This window comes from Ranitomeya variabilis, chromosome 6 (genome assembly GCF_051348905.1).
Source record: "Ranitomeya variabilis isolate aRanVar5 chromosome 6, aRanVar5.hap1, whole genome shotgun sequence".
NCBI classification, from domain to species: Eukaryota; Metazoa; Chordata; class Amphibia; order Anura; family Dendrobatidae; genus Ranitomeya; species Ranitomeya variabilis.
In genome coordinates, this window is record NC_135237.1 from 342,193,893 (window position 1) to 342,217,557 (window position 23,665).

General features: G+C 44.3%; 1 protein-coding gene across 2 annotated transcripts in view; it reads left to right on the forward strand.

Annotated features, from left to right (window-relative positions):
• Nucleotides 1–17,880, forward strand: part of PAK1IP1 (PAK1 interacting protein 1) — a 28,390-nt gene extending 10,510 nt beyond the window's left edge. The window contains exons 3-10 of one of the 2 annotated variants that reach the window (XR_013216946.1): nt 4,995–5,115; nt 5,562–5,636; nt 7,960–8,012; nt 10,082–10,227; nt 11,915–12,012; nt 12,097–12,196; nt 15,803–16,020; nt 17,110–17,230. Coding sequence is in view for 1 of the 2 variants with exons in the window: in XM_077269857.1 (XP_077125972.1) it covers nt 4,995–5,115; nt 5,562–5,636; nt 7,960–8,012; nt 10,082–10,227; nt 11,915–12,012; nt 12,097–12,196; nt 17,110–17,230; nt 17,630–17,787 (872 nt within the window). In the remaining variant the exon portion in view is untranslated. Of the gene's footprint in view, nt 1–4,994; nt 5,116–5,561; nt 5,637–7,959; nt 8,013–10,081; nt 10,228–11,914; nt 12,013–12,096; nt 12,197–15,802; nt 16,021–17,109; nt 17,231–17,629 lie in introns of those variants that run through there. The other variant, XM_077269857.1, reaches the window with a different exon arrangement.
• The last annotated feature ends 5,785 nt before the right edge of the window (nt 17,881–23,665 follow it).

The window sequence follows — 23,665 nt, forward strand, 5'->3', positions numbered from 1 at the left end:
CCAACTATGCGAAGTCCCCGGGTAACCAGGGTAAATATCGGGTTATTAGCATCCCAGAAGCAAAGCGTCACGGAAGATAAGCGTCGTGAAACCGCAGTTATTTCATGGCAGTTAGTCAGGGCAGGAGTAAGGTAACACACACTCTGCTCTCCCTTCTCACCATGTGCTTTATTCCTATCCTCCTGTGTTCCCTTGCAATACACTTTCACCGCCCAATCCCCCCTCCACCACGACTCATACACATCAGCTCCTCACTCCTTCCATCTCCCATGTACAGCTCCCATGCACTTCTCACCTTCCTGAAAAACATCAGCCCATCTTACACAAACACACTGCACAAAAAAACTTCAAACATTTCAAAAAACTACTTGCTTTTTATCTTGTTACTCCTACTGATTTCAGGGGATATATCCCCTAACCCCGGTCCCCCATCCCTCAACCGCTACCCTACCTCATATCAAAACCATACTAACCTTATTAATATTACTTGCACCCCCTCATCTCTCCCTCTCAATTGTGCCCTTTGGAATCCACGGTCTGTATGTAACAAGCTTCCTTTCCTGCACAACTACTTTCTGAACAACTCTCTGAATCTATTGGCCCTCACTGAAACCTGGATCCAGGACTCTGACTCTGTCTCCCCTGCTGCCATTTCCCATGGTGGCTTACAATTCTCCCATTCCCCAAGACCCACAAACAGACCTGGAGGTGGAGTCGGCATACTCTTGTCCCCCCAATGCACGTTCCAAGTTATACCCCCAGTTCCATCACTCTCATTCCCTTCTTTTGAGGTCCACACCATCAGGCTCTTCCGTCCCCTCTCCCTCAGAGTAGCTGTCATATACCGGCCCCCAGGCTCACCCACCCACTTCTTGGACCACTTCTCAGCCTGGCTGCCGCACTTCATTTCCTCAGAACTACCAACCCTTATCCTGGGAGACTTCAACATTCCCATTAGCAGCCCCACTTCCACATCTGCATCCCAGCTTCTATCACTAACCACTTCCCTAGGCCTCTCACAGCTCTCAACCTCTGAAACACACAAAGACAGTAACACCCTGGACCTGGTCTTTGCCCGGCTCTGTTCAATCTCTTACCTAGATAACTCGCCACTTCCCCTCTCTGACCACAACATTCTCTCCTTCACACTCACAACTCCTCGCCCACCCCAGCACCCTCCTACCTACCACACATTCAGAAATCTACATGCCATTAACCCTCATACACTTTCAGACTCCTTACACTCATCATTGTCCCCAATCTCTTCTATTTCCTGTCCTGATCTGGCTGTACTTCACTACAATGACACTCTTAGAAGCACCCTTGACCAAGTAGCTCCCCTCACCCTCAGAACCTCCAAACACAGAGTGAAACAGCCCTGGCTCACATCGCAAACCCGATTTCTCCAGCGATGCTCTAGAAGTGCTGAACGCTTATGGAGGAAAACACGCACACCAGAAGACTTCATCCACTTCAAATTTATATTAAGGACCTATAACTCTGCCCTTCACCTCGCCAAACAGACCTACTTCACCACTCTGATCTCCTCACTATCCAACAACCCCAATAAACTTTTTAACACCTTCCACTCCCTCCTCAGGCCAAAAGCACAAGACCCCATCACAGACATTTGTGCTGATGACCTGGCCTCCCACTTTATAGAGAAAATAGACATTATCCGTCAGGAAATCCGCTCCCAGACACCAAGTGCAATGACTCCCATTCCTCCCTGCATCTCCCCTGACTCACTCTCCACTTTCGATCCCATCACAGAAGAAGAAGTCTCCAAGCTCCTCTCCTCTTCTCGTCCGACTACATGCACCACCGACCCCATTCCCTCACACCTCCTCCAGTCTCTCTCTCCAGTCGTCACAACTCACCTAACTACAATTTTTAATCTCTCCCTTTCCTCTGGCATTTTTCCCTCCTCCTTCAAACACTCTATCATTACTCCATTACTAAAAAAACAAACCCTTGACCCATCATGCACAAACAACTACAGACCGGTCTCCAAACTCCCCTTCATCTCAAAACTCCTGGAGCGCCTAGTCTACTCCTGTCTTACCCGTTACCTCTCCACTCATTCCCTCCTAGACCCTTAACAGTCCGGGTTCCGCCCCCTACATTCGACAGAAACTGCACTCATCAAGGTGACCAATGACCTTCTGACAGCAAAACGTAACGGTGACCACTCTCTGCTCATTCTCCTCGATCTTTCTGCAGCTTTCGACACTGTTGACCACCCTCTCCTACTCTCTAGGCTCCAGTCACTAGGCATCAAGGACACTGCTCTCTCCTGGTTCTCTTCCTATCTTTCTGAACGCTCCTTCAGTGTTCTGTTCTCCGGCTCCACTTCATCTCCTCTTCCTCTCACTGTCGGGGTACCTCAGGGCTCAGTCCTTGGCCCCCTTCTCTTCTCCCTCTACACGGCCCCAATTGGACAGACCATCAGCAGATTTGGCTTTCAGTACCATCTTTATGCTGATGTCACACAGCTATACACGTCATCCCCTGACCTTACCCCCGCTGTACTACAGAACGCCACTGACTGTCTGTCCGCAGTCTCTGACATAATGTCCGCTCTCTACCTGAAACTCAACCTCTCCAAAACTGAACTTCTTCTGCTCCCGCCATCTACTAACCTCCCTAAATCTGGCATTTCCCTCTCCGTGGGTGGCACCATAATAACACCCTGGCAGCAGGCACGCTGTCTGGGTGTTATGTTTGACTCCGATCTTTCCTTCACCTCCCACATACAATCTCTTGCCCGCTCGTGCCGCTTACACCTAAAGAACATCTCTAGAATCTGCCCTTTTCTCACCATGGAGACAACAAAAACTCTCACTGTCGCCCTAATCCACTCCCGTCTGGACTACTGCAACTCCCTATTAATTGGCCTCCCCCTCACGCGACTTTCCCCTCTCCAGTCTATCCTTAATGCAGCAGCCAGGGTCGTCCATCTGGCTAATCGTTACTCGGACATGTCAGCTCTTCGCCAGTCTTGACACTGGCTGCCCATTCATTACAGGATACAATTCAAAGTACTTGTTCTCACCCACAAAGCTCTCCACAGTGCGGCACCCCCTTACATCTCCTCCCTCATTTCTCTCTATCGGCTTAGCCGACCGCTGCGCTCTGCAAACGACTTTCGACTAACCTCTGCACTAATCCGCACCTCCCACTCCCGACTCCAAGACTTCTCCCGTGCTGCACCAATCCTCTGGAATGCTCTACCCCAAGATATTAGAACCATCCACAATTTGCATAGTTTTAGGCGCTCCCTCAAAACACACTTGTTCAGAGCGGCCTATCACGTTCCCTAATCAAACTCATTTTATGTTAGTGTGCGTGTAGCCCATTCGCTATCTCCATCTACCCCCCCACTCCCTGAAGATGGCTGGACCATCAATGTAAATACATCATTGTAAATACACACCTGTACTTTGTATCTCCCCCACCTCATTGTAAATTGTAAGCTCTCACGAGCAGGGTCGTCGTATTTTGTTTTATTCTGCTTTATTACTGTATTGTTAACATTGTTACCTATGACTGTTGTGTTTGAAACTGTTAAACTGTAAAGCGCTGCGGAATATGTTGGCGCTATATAAATAAAGAATATTATTATTATTAACCCGATGTTTACCCTGGTTTCCAGCGTAAACGTAAAAAAAAACAAACACTACATACTTACATTCTGGTGTCTGTCCCCCGGCGCTGTGCTTCTCTGCACTGTCAGCACCAGCCGGAAAGCACAGCGGTGACGTCACCACTGTGCTCTGCTTTCCGGCCGGCCGGCGCTGACACAGTGCAGAGAAGCACAGCGCCAGGGGACAGACACCGGAATGTAAGTATGTAGTGTTTTATTTTTTTTTTACGTTTACGCTGGTAACCAGGGTAAACATTGGGTTACTAAGCGCGGCCCTGCGCTTAGTAACCCGATGTTTAGCCTGGTTACCAGTGAAGACATCGCTGAATCGGCGTCACACATGCCGATACAGCGATGTCTACGGGAGATCCAGCAACGAAATAAAGTTCTGGCCTTTCTGCTCCGACCAACGATGGCACAGCAGGATCCTGATCGCTGCTGCCTGTCAAACTCAACGATATCGCTATCCAGGACGCTGCAACGTCACGGATCGCTAGCGATATCGTTCAGTGTGAAGGTACCTTAACAGTCTTTCCTCCATATTCTGCTGTCTTTGAAGAGGTCTTAGATGTTTCTCCTGATAGGAAATCCCCTTCATCCTTAAACAAATTAAGTATTCCCCAGCCTCTCCCCTCTGTCAATCTCTTCACTGGCTCCCCATTACCCAGAGACTCCAGTATAAAACCCTAACCATGACGTACAAAGCCATCCACAACCTGTCTCCTCCATACATCTGTGACCTCGTCTCCCGGTACTTTCCTGCACGCAACCTCCGATCCTCACAAGATCTCCTTCTCTACTCCCTTCTTATCTCCTCTTCCCACAATCGCATACAAGATTTCTCTCGCACATCACCCCTACTCTGGAACTCTCTACCACAACACATCAGGCTCTCACCTACCATCGAAACCTTGAAAAAGAACCTTAAGACCCACCTCTTCCGACCAAGCCTACAACTTGCAGTAACCACCGATCGACCAAACCGCTGCACGACCAGCTCTACCCTACCGTACCTCACCCATCCCTTGCAATTGTGAGCCCTCGTGGGCAGGGTCCTCTCTCCTCCTGTACCAGTTGCGACTTGTGGTGTTCAAGATTATTGTACCTGTTTTTATTGTGTATACCCCTCCTCACATGTAAAGCGCCATGGATTAAATGGCGCCATAATAATAAATAATAATTGTTGTTATCGGGTTCTTATTCCTGGGACTTCAAGAAAAGCTCCTCCTCAGACCAGAATATAGTATAGTAATGTCATGTGAGGCATTCCTATATTACAATGTGATCAGATTTTTGCCAGATGTTCTCTTGTTTCATGTGGTGTGTACCTATCCTTCTTGTTCACTAGGTAGTATCACGTGCTTGGAATTCTTCGGCAATACACACCTATTAAGTGGAGCTGAGGATGGATTGATGTGCGTGTGGAACACCAAAAAGTGGGAGTGCCAGCAGACGTTCAGAGCTCACAAGTACGTTATGTGTTTTGTTTCCAGTAGTGACATGCCCGTCATTCATCAGATCCTCCACACCCTGAATAACAGTCTATCCAATTTCTGGAAGCTGCAGTATTGACTTCTCTGGGCTGGGTTGCTTTCATTATTTGCCAGTTACTACAAGAGCATGAAATCCATGGAGCCTTATCAACATTAGGAACGCTTGGCAGTAGTTGGACCTGTCGGGTCAGAGAGCTCCTGCCAGACTTCGGGTGTTGGCCTCGCTTTCCAATGTCTGATATAGCAAGTCCACTGACATTAGCCTGTGTGGGGGACTTTACATTGCACTAGTGTGCTTAGATTTTCTGTGTAACATAAAGATTTATTTTACGATTTTCACAAAACCGTGTCCTGAAGCTATAAAGAATTTAGGTCAGTGGTTTTCAATGGTATGAAGTAAAATGCTTTTTATTTCCCTACAGGGGACATGTTTTGTCTCTTTCAATCCATCCATCTGGAAAATTAGCATTATCTGTCGGCACAGATAAAACCTTAAGGTGAGTGGGTATGTCCTATGCACAGGAAGCAAAGCTGGATGGATATGGTAAACCTGACTGTTTTGGACGTTCATACATTTTTTAAAGAAATTTGTCAGTAATATCAACCCGATTCCCCCCCCCCCCCCAAACTGGATACATGGACATGTAGATGTGAGAAAGCTAAATCCATTGACACCTTTTATATTTTCTATCTGTTGCCATCTTCCTGACAAATTCGTTTTAACCCCTTAATGACCACCGATACGCCTTTTAACGGCGACAGTTAAGGGTACTTATTTCTCAGCACTGCTTTTTAGCAGCGCTGAGTAATAAGGTTATAGCGCCCCCAGCGTCGGAAATTCTCCAGGATCTCCGCTACCGGGGGTAGCTGAGACCCCGGAGAACATGATTCTGGTCAACTTTTACCTACCCCAGTGTTGTGATCACTGTTATTCACGGAATAACCGCGACTGCAAAAAAAAAAGTCTAATTTCCTATATAGTTTCTCTCTCTGATGTGCTAGATCATATCAGAGAAGAGAGAAATGGGGTCTTTGGTACCTCCAGTGTCCCTGGACCCTCCTGCATTCCCTGATCCTTTCCCCTGGCTGTCGGTGTCCTTTTCTGGGAAGAAAATGGCGATCCCCTTAGTTAGGTAAAAATAATAAACTAAATAGTATTTTTTTCCATTAGGGCTAGGGTGATGGTTGGGGGTTATATTTGGGGTTATAGCTAGTTGTTAGCCTTGGTGATCGGATTAGGGTTATGGTTGGGGCTAGGATTAGGGTTGAGGTTAGGGTTGTGTTGTTTGGGTAAGGGTGTTGGAGTTAGAATTGGGGAGTTTCCACTATTTAGGTACATCAGGGGGTCACGTCAAATGGTGCTGCCTCCCTTCTGAGCCCAGCCACGCGTGCAAACAGTGGCTTTCCCCCACATATGGGGTATCGGTGTACTCAGGAGAAATTGCATAACAAAATTTGTGGTCTATTTTCTTTTGATACCCTTGTGAAAATAAAAAAAAGTTTGGGTCCAGAGTAATTTTTTTGTGAAAAAGGTAAAATGTTCATTTTTTTTTTTTTTATTCCACATTGCTTCAGTTCTCGTGAAGCACCTGGAGGGTTAATAAACTTTTTATGTGATTTTGCGCACCTTGAGGGGTGTAGTTTTTAGAATGGTGTCACTTTTGAGTATTTTCTGCCATATTGACCCCCAAACTCATTTCAAGTGTGAGGTGGTCCCTAAAATAATGGTTTTGTAAATTTTGTTGGAAAAACGAGAAATCGCTTGTCAACCTTTAACCCTTATAACGTCCTAGCAAAAAAAAGTTACCAAAATTGTGCTGATGTAAAGTAGACATGTGGGAAATGTTATTTATTAACTATTTTGTGTGATATGACTCTGATTTAAGGGTACAAAAACTAAAAGTTTGAAAATTGTTATATTTTGAAAATTTTTGCCAAATTAGTTTTTTCATAAATAAACGCAAGTCATATCGATTAAATTTTACCACTAACATGAAGTACAATAAGTCACGAGAAAACAGTCTCAGAATCAGTGGGATCCGTTGAAGTGTTCCAGAGCTATAACCTCATAAAGTGACAGTGGTCAGAATTGTAAGGCTATGTGCACATGATGCGGATTTGCTGCGGATCCGCAGCGGATTTTTCCGCGCAGAAACGCTGCAGATCCGCACTGTGATGTACAGTACAATGTAAATCAATGGGATCAAAAAATAGCTTTGCAGATGGTGCGGAAAAATCAGTGCGGGATTGCTGCGGATTTCAAAGAAGTGCGTGTCACTTCTTTTGTGCGGATCTGCAGCGTTTCTGCACCCCTCCTTGATAAATCCGCAGTGGCAAAAACCGCGGCAAATCCGCAACTGCGGATTCTGCCAGGAAATGCGGATTTTGTGCAGAAAATTCTGCACCACTTTTCCTACGTGTGCACATAGCCTAAACGTTAGCCCGGTCATTAAGTACCAAATTGGCTCTGTCACTAAGGAGTTAATGAGGCATTACATGCTCTGCGTGTGATCTCCCTTCCTGAGCTGCTGCCTCCTCAGGTTGTTTCCCAGCCTCTTCGGCAAGATTGATGGCTCCACTGTCTGATTTCCTTGCCCATCTCCTGTCAAGCTAAAGGGGTCGGTGTTAATGCAGCATTTATGAGGTTGTGGAACGTGAGAGGAGTTTGTAAAATGCATTAGAGAGAATTGACCAAGACTCTGGTTTTATAAGCCTGCTGGACTAATGTTCCAGATTGTCCGTACCATACACTGTCAAATCTACCCTAAAGAACATCAATCTGGGGTCATAGCACTAAACTCAACTTTTTCTTCTCTCTAGAACTTGGAACCTCATAGATGGTCGTTCTGCTTTTATTAAAAACATAAAGCAAAGTAAGTCCTTCATATCTTATTCATGTGATTCTTACTTTTGTAGGATGTGCAAAACATTAAACAAAATAGATATTCCAGCCCAAAATATTTATCAGAGAAACCGAGCGCTTTGTTACCATCATTGCCGCCGACTGAATGGATCTGATTGGATAAAACACATTAGGTGGGCTGCTCTGCTGGAGTGATCCAATTCTTCATCATCGATGATAATGTGCAAGACATGACAATAGAATGGCCCAACATGGATGCTAATTACATAGGTCTATTTTTTTTTTTTTGCGGGACAAGTTGTACTTTTGAATGGCACCATTGCTTGTGCTGCAGCAGGGGAGGCAGCAACACATGAATACCAGGATGCAGTGCTCTGCTTGTGCTGCAGCAGGGGAGGCAGCAACACATGAATACCAGGATGCAGTGCTCTGCTTGTGCTGCAGCAGGGGAGGCAGCAACACATGAATACCAGGATGCAGTGCTCTGCTTGTGCTGCAGCAGGGGAGGCAGCAACACATGAATACCAGGATGCAGTGCTCTGCTTGTGCTGCAGCAGGGGAGGCAGCAACACATGAATACCAGGATGCAGTGCTCTGCTTGTGCTGCAGCAGGGGAGGCAGCAACACATAAATACCAGGATGCAGTGCTCTGCTTGTGCTGCAACAGGGGAGGCAGCCATGCATGAATACCAGGATGCAGTGCTCTGCTCGTGCTGCAGCAGGGGAGGCAGCCAAGCATGAATACCAGGATGCAGTGCTCTGCTCGTGCTGCAGCAGGGGAGGCAGCCACGCATGAATACCAGGATGCAGTGCTCTGCTCGTGCTGCAGCAGGGGAGGCAGCCAAGCATGAATACAAGGATGCAGTGCTCTGCTCGTGCTGCAGCAGGGGAGGCAGCCATGCATGAATACCAGGATGCAGTGCTCTGCTCGTGCTGCAGCAGGGGAGGCAGCCATGCATGAATACCAGGATGCAGTGCTCTGCTCGTGCTGCAGCAGGGGAGGCAGCCACGCATGAATACAAGGATGCAGTGCTCTGCTCGTGCTGCAGCAGGGGAGGCAGCCAAGCATGAATACCAGGATGCAGGGCTCTGTTCTTGCTGCAACTGATATATTCTGATTTTAACAACTTTGGCGACCAGTAAGTGATACAGCGCTGGAATCGGGGTCTCTGTGACTACTTTATTCTGCTTTTAGATGAGACAGCATAAATCTGGTGACTGATCCCCGTGTCCTACAATGCCAGTGATTACATCTTCCAGTAAATGTTCTCAAGTTCCGTATTCTATCCAGTAGACTAATAGCAGAATTTCCTATCGGATTACTCCATTGTGACCGTTGTTGCAACCTGTGATTACCGGTCATGGCACTATTCAATCAAATAACTGTCTGGTGACCTTTTATCTTGATACCTGATATATGTATGGTTACAGGATTAAAACAAAGTGTCTTGGAGATGTTTTGCTGAACCTTATGCGGCTCACACCCATTTATCCTATTAGGGTGGGGTCCGATGGGGTAGATATTTTCTGCAATAGGTTGCTGCAAATATTTGTTACAAATAGATTTTGGATTCAAGTCAGTAAGATTTTCTTGAGGGTTTTATAACCCCTTCTGCATGTATTGTAAATGGTCACAGATTTTTAATGTCGATAGAAAATCTGTATCAAATCTCCCACATCTGAACTTGACTTTATAGTCTGGTGTCGCCAAGTTAATCATAAAATATCAACTTATGGTATATAGTAATTCGAGGGGATCCAAATCAATATGAAGGCATGTGAAGAGCGAGTCTGTCAGGACCGGTGATGCATGTCCTGGACTGCGATCCCTTCCTGTAATGTCACCTTTCCCTATCACCCAGGTGTGGTGTAAAGCTCCAGGCCCTTGGTGTGCTTCATGTGCTGCTCTTGCTGATTGGGAGCGACACCTCTCACAATGCACATACTGGGCATGAGCGCGCTGGCTGGATCGTTTTTAAATGATAACTGTTTAATCCATGCTAGAGAAATAAAAACTCCGACCTTGTGGTTACCAGGCAGGCGAGCTGGCTCTTTACTGTTGTACCTTTTCTCTTCCAGATGCACACATAGTTCTGTGGTCTCCCAGTGGGGAGAAATACGTCGTGGTCATACATGACAAAGTGGATGTGTACTCTCTTGAAACGGCATCGGTTACTGGTACAGTCAAGAACCCAAAGAGGATCTCGTCAGTCCGATTCATTACTGTAAGCAGGCAGGCTGATTTATTGCACAGCCTCCTTTATTCCCCTACTTATTCGTTTTTTCCTCCAGTTTCTCTTTTTTCCACTTAATATATTTTCCAACAATTAGGTAGAAAGCTGCCTCCCCCCAATCTTCTATATAAATGTGTGTTATCTGTATTGTGTGGCCATTCCTTATTCTTCCTGTTTGCAGACATTGGACAGTTGAGCTGCCACCGCATTACATTGTCGACGGGTGCCTCCAACTATTGTCTAATGTGAACGTCTATGTAAAATAAAGTATTACTATAGCATTGGACTGAACGTGACAGGTCACATAGTGGTGATCACTGTAAAGAATGGGCGTCTTCTAGTTAGCAGCCTATGGGAAAACCATGTTGTGATGTCTGACTGATCAGCGCTATTGTATAAAGTTGCATTCACATGTCTGTGCTTCATAGTTTGTGTGCGGACTGTGATTTCTGGACCGTCGGCAGCTCTCTTTATATTCCAATGAGATCCGCGTCCAGTCCAGGAAGGCATCATGCATACACAGACATGCAGCCCATTCCTGATATTCACCATATTCAAATAGTATGGCAGGTCCTATGTGTAATCCCGGTGTCGGATATGTATTCTGATTTATGGAAAGAGGAAATGCCATACACTGTACAGCCTGAATAAAACTAGCAAGAGCTTGGCCTTCAGGTGCCTCAATGGTCAAAGGAACATTAATGGGGGCTACCCCATGAAAACAAGTTATCGCCTATTCATGGCCCCAGCGGTCAAACCCCCACTGATATTAGAATGGGGAATTTTTATCCCTGATTGGGCACGCTCATCCCCATTCTGTCACTGCTTCATACATTCTTTATGAGGCTGTTGGAATAAGCAGAGCGCCGAGCCCCATAGGTAATGACAGCGCTCTGCTGTGCCATTCTGAGGATAAAGGTGCTCTGTTCTTCCGATCAGGGCTAATCACAGCGGTCCTGTTAGAATTGGACCAACGCAGCAGCTGCCCAGTCTGTGTAATGGCTGAGTGCTGCAGTATGGGACCTGTAACTTGCTGTGCTCGGGGCAGTAATATGGGCTGTATGGGTCCTAGTGACTCTCACACCTACATCAGGTTCTTCTGCAACTCGTAACACATTGTGCAAACACATAAATATCTGCCATTTGTACTTGCTGTTATATTATTTGTTATATGCTATATGTTCCCTTATAGTCAGATATGTGGATGACATTTTGACAATGTTGCTGGAAGGCTTTGTTACATATTGGAGGCACACCATATTATGTGAACCTGGTATCAGCTATTCAGTATCTACAGTGTTGCTTGAAAGTTTGTGAACCCTTCGGAATTCTCTATATTTTTGCATAAAAATGACTTAAAGCTACATCAGAACTTCACACAAGTGCTATAAGTACATAAAGAGAACCAGATCATAGAAATGAGTCAAAAATATTAGACTTGGTCATTTTTTTTTAACTTAGGACAATGATCCAATATGCAGAAATATAGAAAAAGTTGAAGAATTCCCAAACTAGGGAGCAGCGTTACATGTGACCTGAGTTACTGTGACATTTTGCATTAATATTATAGCAACCTTTTTTGCTGGATTTAGTCAATCATTCACTATGAAACCGTTACAATGTTTGTATTCTTATTGAATGAAGACCGTGTAACTGGTCCCTAATTCTTAATCTCCAGGATACACTCCTAGTTGTGGCTGGAGACGACGAATTTATCAGATTGTATGACACAGACTCCCAAAAATGCCTCTGCGAGTTTAAGGCTCACGAAACAAGGTAAGCTTGATTATTTTTTTATTTTCTTACTGTAGTCATGGTGCTGAATTTGTCAATAATACTTTTTTGTTCCTTATTTAACAGAGTGAAAAGTCTCTACTCCTTTGACTATAAAGGGTCTCCGATTCTTGTATCTTCATCAAGTGATGGTTATGTGAAGATGTGGAGATTAGACTTAAATAAGGTGAGAAAGAAGCAAAAGTGCACATTGTATATTAGATGGATCAAAAATGTGCCTCATTCATCAAAGCTTTGACACCAGAATTTTGGCGTAAAAGCTTTGAAAATTTGCTAAATTTTGTTGCAACTCTGTATTGTGCCATAATTCATGCCAGTTTCCCACGGCTCCAACAAAATGGATGGAGATGAACTGGATGGTGACAGGACCGGGACCCCACAGCGCACCTAATTCATGATGAACTGTGACGTTGCCTATGCCAGAAATCTCACTCCAGTACCTGACTGGAGGGAGGTTTCCAGCATGATTCGTGCCACTCGTCAGATGCTCAAGATTGATGAAGAGGCAGTATCTGACTCCAGCATGCTCCATCATCAAGACAGGCAGGAGCAACGCTGAGCTTGATGAATTTGGCCCAATGTATTTTATGCGTTGCGTTTAGAGGAGATATTTGTTTCGCTGGAGAATGAGGCTTCTTCAGTTCACTTGTGCATATTGGGCTCTTACAGTGTACACTAATGAGAAACTGTTTTCAAGTTTAGCTTCAAATTCTCAATGGCTTTGCAGCTGCTCCAAAACATGAGCGTTTTTTTAAGCCAGGCTTGCTGTAAAGTTTAGGGCTTCTATATGGTAATTGGATCTTGTCTAATTTAAGCTCTCTTGCAGACTGCAGCAGCTTTTCTTTCTGGTTTTCCCTTACTTTTGCTGCTTTTATATTACCCCTGACCTTCTAGGGCAGAGGTCCCCAACGTTTCTGACCTTGAGAGCCACGTTCAGCTCTGAGAGAGGGTTGCAAGCCACATCCAGCCTTGAGAGAGGGTCGCGAGCCACATTCAGCTCCCGCCCCCCTCACAGTAGTGGCAACCAAAGCCCCCCCTAACAGGCATAATGGTAACAAGCTTTTCCACTAAAATCAATCACCCCAAAGCAGTATACAAAGATCCAGGGGTTCCTACAATACCCCCCATTCAGTATTCTTCTATAAAGCACTACCAAGACACAGTCACATCCAGCTTCACGCACCTCTGACGTGTGGTGTCATCTTGCGTACCATACTTAAATCATCTCAAAACCCCTAAGACCAGTATATGTGCGTCCAGATCTGCTCTTCTGTGCAGGGCTGCTCACAAAATTCACCATTTTCAGATGTGCTCTTCATACCTGTTTGCTAGAACTGGAGCTAATGCACCAAGCTGGCAGACAGCCGCTAGCCACAATTTATGGGACTGCGAGCCACATGTGGCTCCCGAGCTACAGGTTGGGGACCCCTGTTCTAGGGCATGATGCAGAGAATCGGACACCACCTGCACCATGTTTTATGTTTGAGGAAAGGGTGTGTTTTGATTATGTAGTGTTCGGCCTTGTTTCGGAACCAGTTCTGGCAAACTAAAATAGAGGGAGTCTTGTATAAGGATTTGGTAGCTGAATTTTTTTTTACTTGGGGAAATAAGCTGCTAAGGAGCTAGAGTCTTGCAGAGGTTGGCCGACTACTAGCTAATGTGTATGGCCAGCCTCTGGATATGTTCACACAGTGCTGGGTGTTTTCTTCGACAAGAAAAATGTAGATTGCTGGCAGAAAAATATACATTTTTAAGGCCGTTTTATGCACTCACTGAAGTTTTATGAAAAAATGCTCAAAAAAGCAAGAAATATAAAATGCACATTGTGAGTGAGATGTTAGAAATCTATATGTATGTATCTAGATATATTTGCTATAAAACACTACTTTTTTTTTTCTCTCCCACATAAAAAATACAGCAAAAAACGCTACGTGTAAACAAGCCCATTAGGCTATGTGCACACTTTGCGTGTGACGTCTGCGGGTTCTCCCGCAGTGGATTTGATAAATCTGCAGGGCAAACCCGCTGCGGTTATCCCTGCAGATTTATCGTGGTTTGTTCCGCGGTTTCCGCTGCGGGTTTCCGTCTATACTATTGATGCTGCATATGCAGCAATATAAATCAACTAAAGTCCTAAAAAATTAAAGGGGGCACTTCAAATAACTATACAACCAAATCCCATCCAGTTCATTCCAGGGACAAAGAAGAGATCCCACAAAAAATATAAAATCAATATTTTTATTTAGTCACATGTGACAATATAAAAACCACAATAAAAAGCAAAATACCATATAGAGGACGCCAGGTATACATAAAGAAAATTCCCCACACAAAGTAATCACGTATAGAGAAAGTCCCAAACAATTGTAAGTCCCAGAGAACATGCACTATCAGTAGCCTGGAAGAAGCTGGCGGCGAAACGCGCGTCGGGGTGAGGGGACGCCAGGACCATCCACGCTATAGGTAAATACTACTTCTCTAAAATCTAAAATTTAGAATCTACTATTTTATGTTATAGTCCAACATGTTCCAGGCCTTATAGTACTCTTTAATATAGAGAGGTAGCGTCTGCAGATATTGGTCTGTATGTTAATTATAACACAGGCTTTTTAGGCTACTGATAGTGCATGTTCTCTGGGACTTACAATTGTTTGGGACTTTCTCTATATGTGATTACTTTGTGTGGGGAATTTTCTTTATGTATACCTGGCGTCCTCTAGATGGTATTTTGCTTTTTATTGTGGTTTTTATATTGTCACATGTGACTAAATAAAAATATTGATTTTATATTTTTTGTGGGATCTCTTCTTTGTCCCTGGAATGAACTGGATGGGATTTGGTTGTATATGCAGCAATATGCAGCATCAATAGTAATGTTAAAAATAATAAAAATTGGTTATACTCACCCTCTGACGTCGCGATCTCCTCGGCGCTGCACTCGGCGGTCTGGTTCCAAAGATGCTGTGCCGAGAAGGACCTTCGTGACGTCACGGTCATGTGACCGCGGCGTCATCACGGTCATGTGACTGTGACGTCACCGCAGGTCCTGTTCGCACAGCAACTGAGACCAGGGACGGCCGCGTGCAGCGCTGAGAGGTGAGTATAGCATCATTTTTTATTTTAATTCTTTTTTTTACACTATTTATGCTTCCCAGGGCCTGGAGGAGAGTCTCCTCTCCTCCACCCCGGGTAGCAACCGCACATTATCCGCTTACTTCCCGCAACGTGGGCACAGCCCCATGCGGGAAGTAAGCGGATCAATGCTTTCCTATGGGTGCAGAATCGCAGCGATTCTGCACAAAGAAGTGACATGCTGCGGGTTGTAAACCGCTGCGTTTCTGCGCGGTTTTTCCCGCAGCATGTGCACTGCGGTTTGCGGTTTCCATAGGGTTTACATGTTAATGTAATCACAATGGAAACTGCTGCGGACCCGCAGTGTCAAAATCGCCGCGGATCCGCGGTAAAAACCGCGAAGTGTGAACATGGCCTTAGACCTTCAGAGATTTAAACCATAGTATGCAGGGAATTTGCAGCTCTGTATAAGAAAAGCTAACACTGCAGTGGCATTATATTCACACTATGCACCTGACCATAAAATGAGAATGAGATTCACTTAAAGGTAAAGTGGTTGTCTCAGAACTGACAATTATCCTGTGTCCCCATCTCCAAGCCCTCCATTGACCATTAGAACTGGTGTCACAAGCTCCATGTCACCGAACTGCGTGATGCTTATGGACACCTTATTCTGGCCTGAATTGCTCACCTTTTTAAGTTTCCAGGTGCCTCTCCTGACAGTCTGCCTTTGTACATCAGTTTCGGACTCTTTGCCTTCTCACACTGCAGTAGGACTAAAGCTGGCCATACACCTAGGATATGTCGGCTGAATGTTTATTTGGAAGGCTGCTCTCTCTGGATTTCCCCATAGACATGTGGTCTAAGGGGTATCGTTTCTCCTTATGGAGAGTGACATACCATCTCTGGCTTGTCAAGGTAAGGAGGCTTATTTGCCGTACAATGCTCCTCTGGGAAATTAAATATGCAAATTGCCTCTCACCTAGCCAAATCATTTCTCATGCTTCGCACTGACGAGGGCCAACAGCCCGAAACACCGTGTCTGCGAATTGAGATACTGATTTGGCTTTAATCCCAAGTCATATTGCACGACTCGTTAAAGGGTTGATTGTGACTTGTAGGATCTCTACTTCCAACAGGTGGCGCTATAGAGTTAAGTCCTCTTTTTCTCAGAAGAGGCAATTTGCTCATAGACATGAGCACTTGGCCGAGCATTTATCTGTTCCCAATGGGGAAAGAGGTGAAAGCCACTACCAGGAGCTTATCGCCCCAGATCACAAACGGGTGGGCTGCCAAAAGCCCAACAGCCTGGTGCCAACATCTGTAAGGGCACAGTCAGGAGACCCACAAATAGATCAGATAATTGGTCAGTCCCACCAAAATCAGCGGGTTCAGCCAACTTTATGGGAACTAACACTGTCAGATTCCTGTTCAAACTAAACATGTTTGTGTTCATGAGGAAAAACACGATTTCTGGCCATTATATCACTTGTATTCTGCATTTTAGGGACTGTGGACAGATTTTTAGACGAGACAAAACATCAGTGCGAGAAGCATATCTTTCTGATTTATTACAAAGTCTCTAATCTTCATTTGTACTATTGATTTATGGGGGAAGAATGTAGTTACAACGTAACTGCCGTGTCATAAACATTTGACATGTCATGGCGACATATGAGAATCTAATTAGTGGGGATCCAGGAACAGAAATGCCTACAGATCCCTTAGACAAAGTGGTTGTTAGCGGCACAGGGCTCAGCCGAGTGAGAAACCTTTTGTTTCATAGAATCAGTGGTTGCCATCAATAACTTTCTGACCACAGCCACCACTATTCATACTGCCAATGGGGCTGGTGTCCTATGCCCTGAGCTCCCTCTACTGGTGGATGATGGTGCATGGTGGTAAAATTGGAAAATATTTACAAAGGCGTGTGTGTAGATATAATAAATATATATATTGTGGGTGTATATAGTGTATTTATATATATATTTTTTAATTTATATTCAGATGAACTCTGAGCCTACATTGCTTTCTGAGGTTTCCACATCCGCCAGGCTTACATGTCTTTCAGTATGGTATCCTGGAGTCAGTGACAACAAAAGAAACAAGTCAGACCCTGAAACCTCTGGTAAGATGGCACTTTTTGTGGGGGTTTTATTTTTGTCCTTTTCTGTACTTTTTCATTTGAGTATTAGTGATACATGAACAGAGATTTATATATTTTTTTTTCCTCCATGTTTCCCAGTAGCTTTTATGGCAGAATGGACCCTGGTGGTCAAGCAGCGCTTCCTGTGTTACTCTGGTCAGGGAATCGGGGGCAGTTGTTAGCCCCCTCTGACCTTTCCCTGATGCCTCTTGCTGTCAGTTCATGCAGCTGTGCATCCTGCTCAGCACTAGGAAAAAGTCTGCTTGTGAGATTAACCCCTACCACTCCACGTAGCACAGGAATCCAGCTGCTGTGTTCAGGGTGGGGAGTTTTCATGATGTATCAGGGGTTTTATACTGTCTGCGTTGGTTTGATTTTTAGAAAAAGTATCAGAATGTTCCAAGAAGAAAAGAAAAGTCCCCAAGGAGCAAACCGAAGAAACGAGCACAAAGCCACAAAGCGAGGACCAGACGATGCACAAGAAGAGGAAGCGTACAGATAAACTAAAAACACCAACAAAGAAACACAATAAGGACTAAGCTTCAAATCTGACTAAATAGGTTTTATTCTCTTCTCCGCTGTCAATAGTCACACATATAATACACAAGTAAAATATATTTTCTGACAAATGACATTATTTCTTTAATCCTTCAATGTTCCAGCTGGTATTGATATTCCGATCACAAACCTTTCCTATACAAATACAGGCTATTTACTTGGCACAGCCGTGCGGTCTAACCCAAGCATATATAAAGCATCCAGATAATGTGTATTTTGGTTATTACAAGAGCTATGTAAACCTGTAGAGCAGAACAGTGTGCAAGTTATATGCACGCAATACCAGAGAGGAGGCACTGACATTCCCTGGTGTATTCTCCTCCTCTGCTCCTCATAGTGCTTTTCGTTTTTTGGGTGCATCTTTTTTCCCTCATTCCCAGGTGAAGCTTGGACAGCCCATTGCTCTCTGTAGGTTTGCAAGTATGCCAAGGTCCAGCAGGCAGTGTGCACTCTTCCTCCTGACCCCACTGCTAACAGTGGGCATCTCTTTAGTCTACAGGTACAGCACGATCACCCAGTAGCAGATGCTATTGCACATGAACACGTCCTCATGCTCATTAAAGGGAATCTGTCACAATGTTTGAATGATCTAAACTATTGTCTCCTTGAAGACATCCGCCATACATGTACGGGGCTACAGGAGGTGCATTCCCGCAAACGAAGTATGTGTACAACTTGACGATCGCGCAGGCTCCCTCCAAGCTCCAGTGCAATCAAAAGCTTATCAGTGCTATATAAGCGCTGACACCCTGCAGCAACCCCCACGATCTGTTAGTGCCGAATGTGAGTGTTTAACCCCTCTGATGCCCCTCAATAATGACAGCTTCATCAATCGGCATAACAGGGACTGAGCTCCCTCTGTGCTCTGATCGGCACAACGCAATTGTGCTCTTGTTGTTCTGATGGTAACCATGGTGACCCAACACCGACAGAAGGCCGCCAGGTCATCGAGGTACGCTGGCCTGTAAGTTACTGCTCAGCGCAGGAGCTGACATGCCTCCTCCCTGTCTGCCAGATGCTGAAAAAGCATTGCAGAGTATTACATCAGCAATCAGGGCAAGGAGGAGAGTTGATTTCCCTTCCTGGAAAGGTAAAGTTAAAAAAAAAAAAAAAAAATTTCAATTGTAAAAGTAAAAAAAAAAAAAAAAAAAAAAAAAATCCAAAAAAAGAAAAATATTAATCAGATAAATACATATTTATATAAAAAACAAACAACAAAGTGCAAGCATTTGGTACCGCAGCGTCTGGAACGACCTAACTTATAAAACCGTCACGTTAATTAAACCCCTTCAGTGAACGCCGTAAAAAAAAAGTTGCAAAAAAACTAAGCTTTTTTTTTTTTTTAATCATATCACAGATCAAAAACTAAAATGTAAATAAAAATGGTTTATAGCGGAAAATGTAATCTAGTCCTGCAAAAAAACAAGCCGCCATGCAGCTCCGTCAGCGGAAAAATAAAGTTATAGCTCTCAGAATACAGCGAGGCAAAAATAATTCTTTTTTCTGTAAAATAATTTGTGTAAAAGCACCAAAACCTAAAAAACTGATGGTGAGGTATTGCTGTAATGGTACTGACCCGAAGAATAAAGCTGCCTTATCAATTTTACCACGTGAGGAAAGGCATAAAAACAAAACCCAGGGAAATATTCCTGAATTGCTGGGGTTCCACTGTTACGGCACATCAGGGGCCCGGCAGCCAATTTTCTGTGTCAAAAGGCTCCTTCCCTTCCTAGCCCTGTTGTGCGCCCAAACAGAAGTTTTCTTACACGTATGGGTATCTGCGTACTCGGGAGAAATTGCACAAGTTGTACATTCAATTTTCTCTTGTTAACCTTGTGAAAATGTAATATTTGGGGCTAAATGTACATTTTTTTTCCTTCCACATTGCTTAAATTCCTGTGAAGCACCTGAAGGGTGGTTTTGAGCACCTTGAGGGGTGCAGTTTTTAGAATGGTGTCACTTTTGAGTATTTTCTGTCACTTGGGACTCTGTCACTTCAGTTGCGATGTGGTCCCTACAAAAATTGGTTTTGTAAATTGTGGGAAAAATAAGAAATTGACAAACTTTTAACCGTTCTAAATTCCTAACAAAAAATTGTTTAAAAAATGGTTATGTAAAGTAGACATGTGGTAAATGTTATTTGTAAATTATTTTGTACTAACTGCTTTAAGGATATAAAAAGTGAAAGTTTTAAAATTGTGAAATTTTCAGTTTTTGCCCAAAATTCCCATATTTTCACATTAATCCAAAACCTAAGTCTACCAGAACCATAAAGTACAATGTGTCACAAGAAGACATTCTCCGAATCACTGGGATTTGTTGAATCGTTCCAGAGTTATTACCACATAAAGTGACATTGGTAAGAATAAAAAAAAAAAAAAAAAATGTTGCCTGGTCATGAAGATGAAAATAGGCTTTGGGCTGAAGGGTTAATATGAGCATACAGGTTATAGACTACTGAAAAAAGTCCTACCTGTGTGCCTCATATCAGATGCCTTGTGGAGAAGTCATCTATCACTTTATGTACATGACTCGTTCCAGGTTTTGGGGAGGATGCTTCCTGGAAGATGGCTCTGCCTCCAGAGCTTATACATGAAGGGGGAGTTACCAGTGTGGTGGCCTGCTCTCCTGATCTCACTGCAGAGCTGTGTGTAATTATACCTCACACATCTGCAGGTTCCTCTCGGCTTCCACCTCACAGGCAGACAGGGCTGCAATATTGTTACAATACAGCAGAGCTGAGAGGGAAGCAGAAAATGTTTGCCAGAAGACAAATTTCATTGCTCCTGTTCTGTGTTAGTTTCTTGTCACACACTGGTAACTCCCCCTTCATGTAAAATAATCTCTGGAGGCAGTTATCTTCCAGTGTCCTTCCCATAACCTGGAAGAGGTAATTTACATATAAGAAAATCATGGATTTCTCAGGAATAAAACCTCAGATCACAGATGTCATGGTAACATATCCAGATCCCTATGACCTACATGCCCATATGGATGGCTTAGGGTCGTTGATCCTACTGACAGATTTCCTTTAAGTCCTGTTTCTGGCACTTGCCTTAACCAGCATCAGCCTTCAGCATTAATACTGACTGTGTAATACTGGGTGTTTGCCAAATATGGCAGTATAGTACAAAAAACTGCTTTATAACTACACTGGGGATCTGCATATTGGGCTCACCACAATAATATTCACCAGTCCTGGAGCGTACATAACAAATTTTAATCATTATGCACATGGCCATATTTTAGTGTAGAAGTATATTCACCTTCCTTTTCTTGCGGTCTTCCTGTCTCCTACCTCTAGTAAATTGTTTACAATGGCTGTGTACCCCATGAAACACATCCAGGGTACTCTAAGTCGACTGCAGATATCACAGCCAAGGGTACCTCCTAAGACGTCTGCAACCAATGATTGGCTGGAGGTTTCGATAGCAGTGTACCTCATGAGACATCTGCAGCTAGTGACTGACTGAAGATGTCACAGCAGAGTACCCCACAAAATTTCTGCAGGCACTGTAAGCAAAATACCAGTGAGGATTTTCATTTGTCAGGGACGCAACATTGGAACCAAGTTTATACTATTACCTCCTTTATGACTTTGGACGTATAGGTATGTCGAGGGTCTTGTCCCTGCCTTTGATGCGGGCTCAGCATCTGAGTCCACATCTATCCCCCCTGCACATGACAGCTGATTAGATCAGCTGTCATGTGCCGCTAACAGCCGAGTTTTATACGAGATCCATCCACAGCTTTTAAGTTAAATGACACTGTCGGTCACTGACTGACATTTAACACGTGCCGTCTGGAAGCGTGTCATGAGTCCCACCCATCGGCGCCCCGTCACGTGATTGCGGGGCGCCGATGGGTTGTCATGACAGCTGGGGGTCTTCTGCAGAACACCCCTGTGCCTGTCATTGTGAATCCTGCCTCTCATCATGATTTATGCTACACATAGCAGGGCTGGAGCTCTGCTACATATATTTCCTGCGATTGCAGCTTCAAGTCTCCTAAAAGGACTATTGAAGTCAGTAGAAAGAAAAAATTATATATATATATATATATATATATATATATATATATATATATATATATATATATATATATATATATACACATACATACACACACTAGGTGGTGGCCCAATTCTAGCACATCGGGAATTCTAGAATATGTATGTATGTATGTTCGTCGCGCTTAGCACAGCCACGTAGTATATAGCAGCGCACATAGTATAGTATATAGCACAGCCCACGTAACAGACAGCCATGTACTGTATGGCACAGCCACGTAGTATATAGCAGCCACATAGTATAACACAGGGCACGCGGTATATAGCACTGCCCACGCGGTATATAGCACTGCCCATGTAACACAGACAGCCACGTAGTATATAGCAGTGTGGGCACCATATCCCTGTTAAAATTAAAATAAAAAAGTTATATACTCACCCTCCGGCGTCCAGCGAAGCTGTGCCGATGTGCATGATGCTGCTGCCAGCTTCCGTTCCCAGTGATGCATTGCGAAATTACCCAGATGACTAAGCGGCAGACCGCTAAGTCATCTGGGTAATTTCGCAATGCATCACTGGGAACGTAAGCTGACGGCAGCATCGCGCACATCGGTGGACGTCGGAAGGTGAGAATAGCACAATTTTTTATTTTTTTAAATTATTTTTAACATATCTTTTTACTATTGATGCTGCATAGGCAGCATCAATAATAAAAAGTTGGTCCGGGATGGGGCGGCACACTGGCACTGACTGGAGGAGAGTAGGGAGGGGCCAATTCATGGCTGGACTAAGCTTGTCGCTGATTGGTCGCGATTGGCATCTGCACCGTCGCAGCTACAGCCACAAAATTTTGCACAGTCACACGTCTGGACCCCGAGAGCATCATAGGCTATGTTGTGAGGTGAAATTTTAACCCCGCGCGTTCCAATTCACCAAACAATTTTGCCCCTATCTACATAATGGGGCAAAAGTGAAAGGAAAAGTGTTGGAGGCAAATTGACAGCTGCCAGATGTGAACAAGGGGGACTTAAAGAATGAGAGCGATGGCGCCAAAGAGTATATACCGTACAGTTGCTAAGGTGTGGCCCCGATATGGGATACTCACCACACACGGGGATATGAACACACATACAAAATGCACCACACACTACCAGGTGCTTGCACACATATCACCCTCAGCACACATTTCACCACACACACACCAACCCCTCCACATAAGTCGAAACACAAAAGTCGCCACTCAAAACTCGCCATGCGCAAAATTCGACACATGCAAAACTCGCCACATGCAAATCTAGGCTCACGCAAAACTCGCCACACGTGCAATACTCACCTCATGGAAAGCTCGCCACACGCAAAACTTGCACACACGGAAAAATTGCGACATGCACAAAAGTTGCAACACATGCAAAAAGTTGCCTCACACAAAACTTGCACCCACTCAAAACGCACCACACATAAAACTCGCCACGCGCAAAACTCGCCATGCGCAAAACTTGCTGCACACAACTTGCTACACTAATCTGTCACATGCAACTCGACACACAAAGTTGCTACACAGAACTCAACACACACAACTTGACACATGAAACTCGCCCTAAAACACACAAGTCTGGTATTATCCTTCAAAAATAAAAATCTGATTAACAAGCAGACAAACTACAAGAGCAACAAATGTATGTACTATATACAGGGGAGATGACCTATAGGTATATACTTATATACAGGAGATGACATACAGGTGTATACTATATATAAGGGAGATGACAAACATGTATATACCGAGGGGAAAATGAGAGGTGTGAGGTGAAAATGAAAAGGTGTGAGTGCAAAAGGAGAGGAATGAGGGA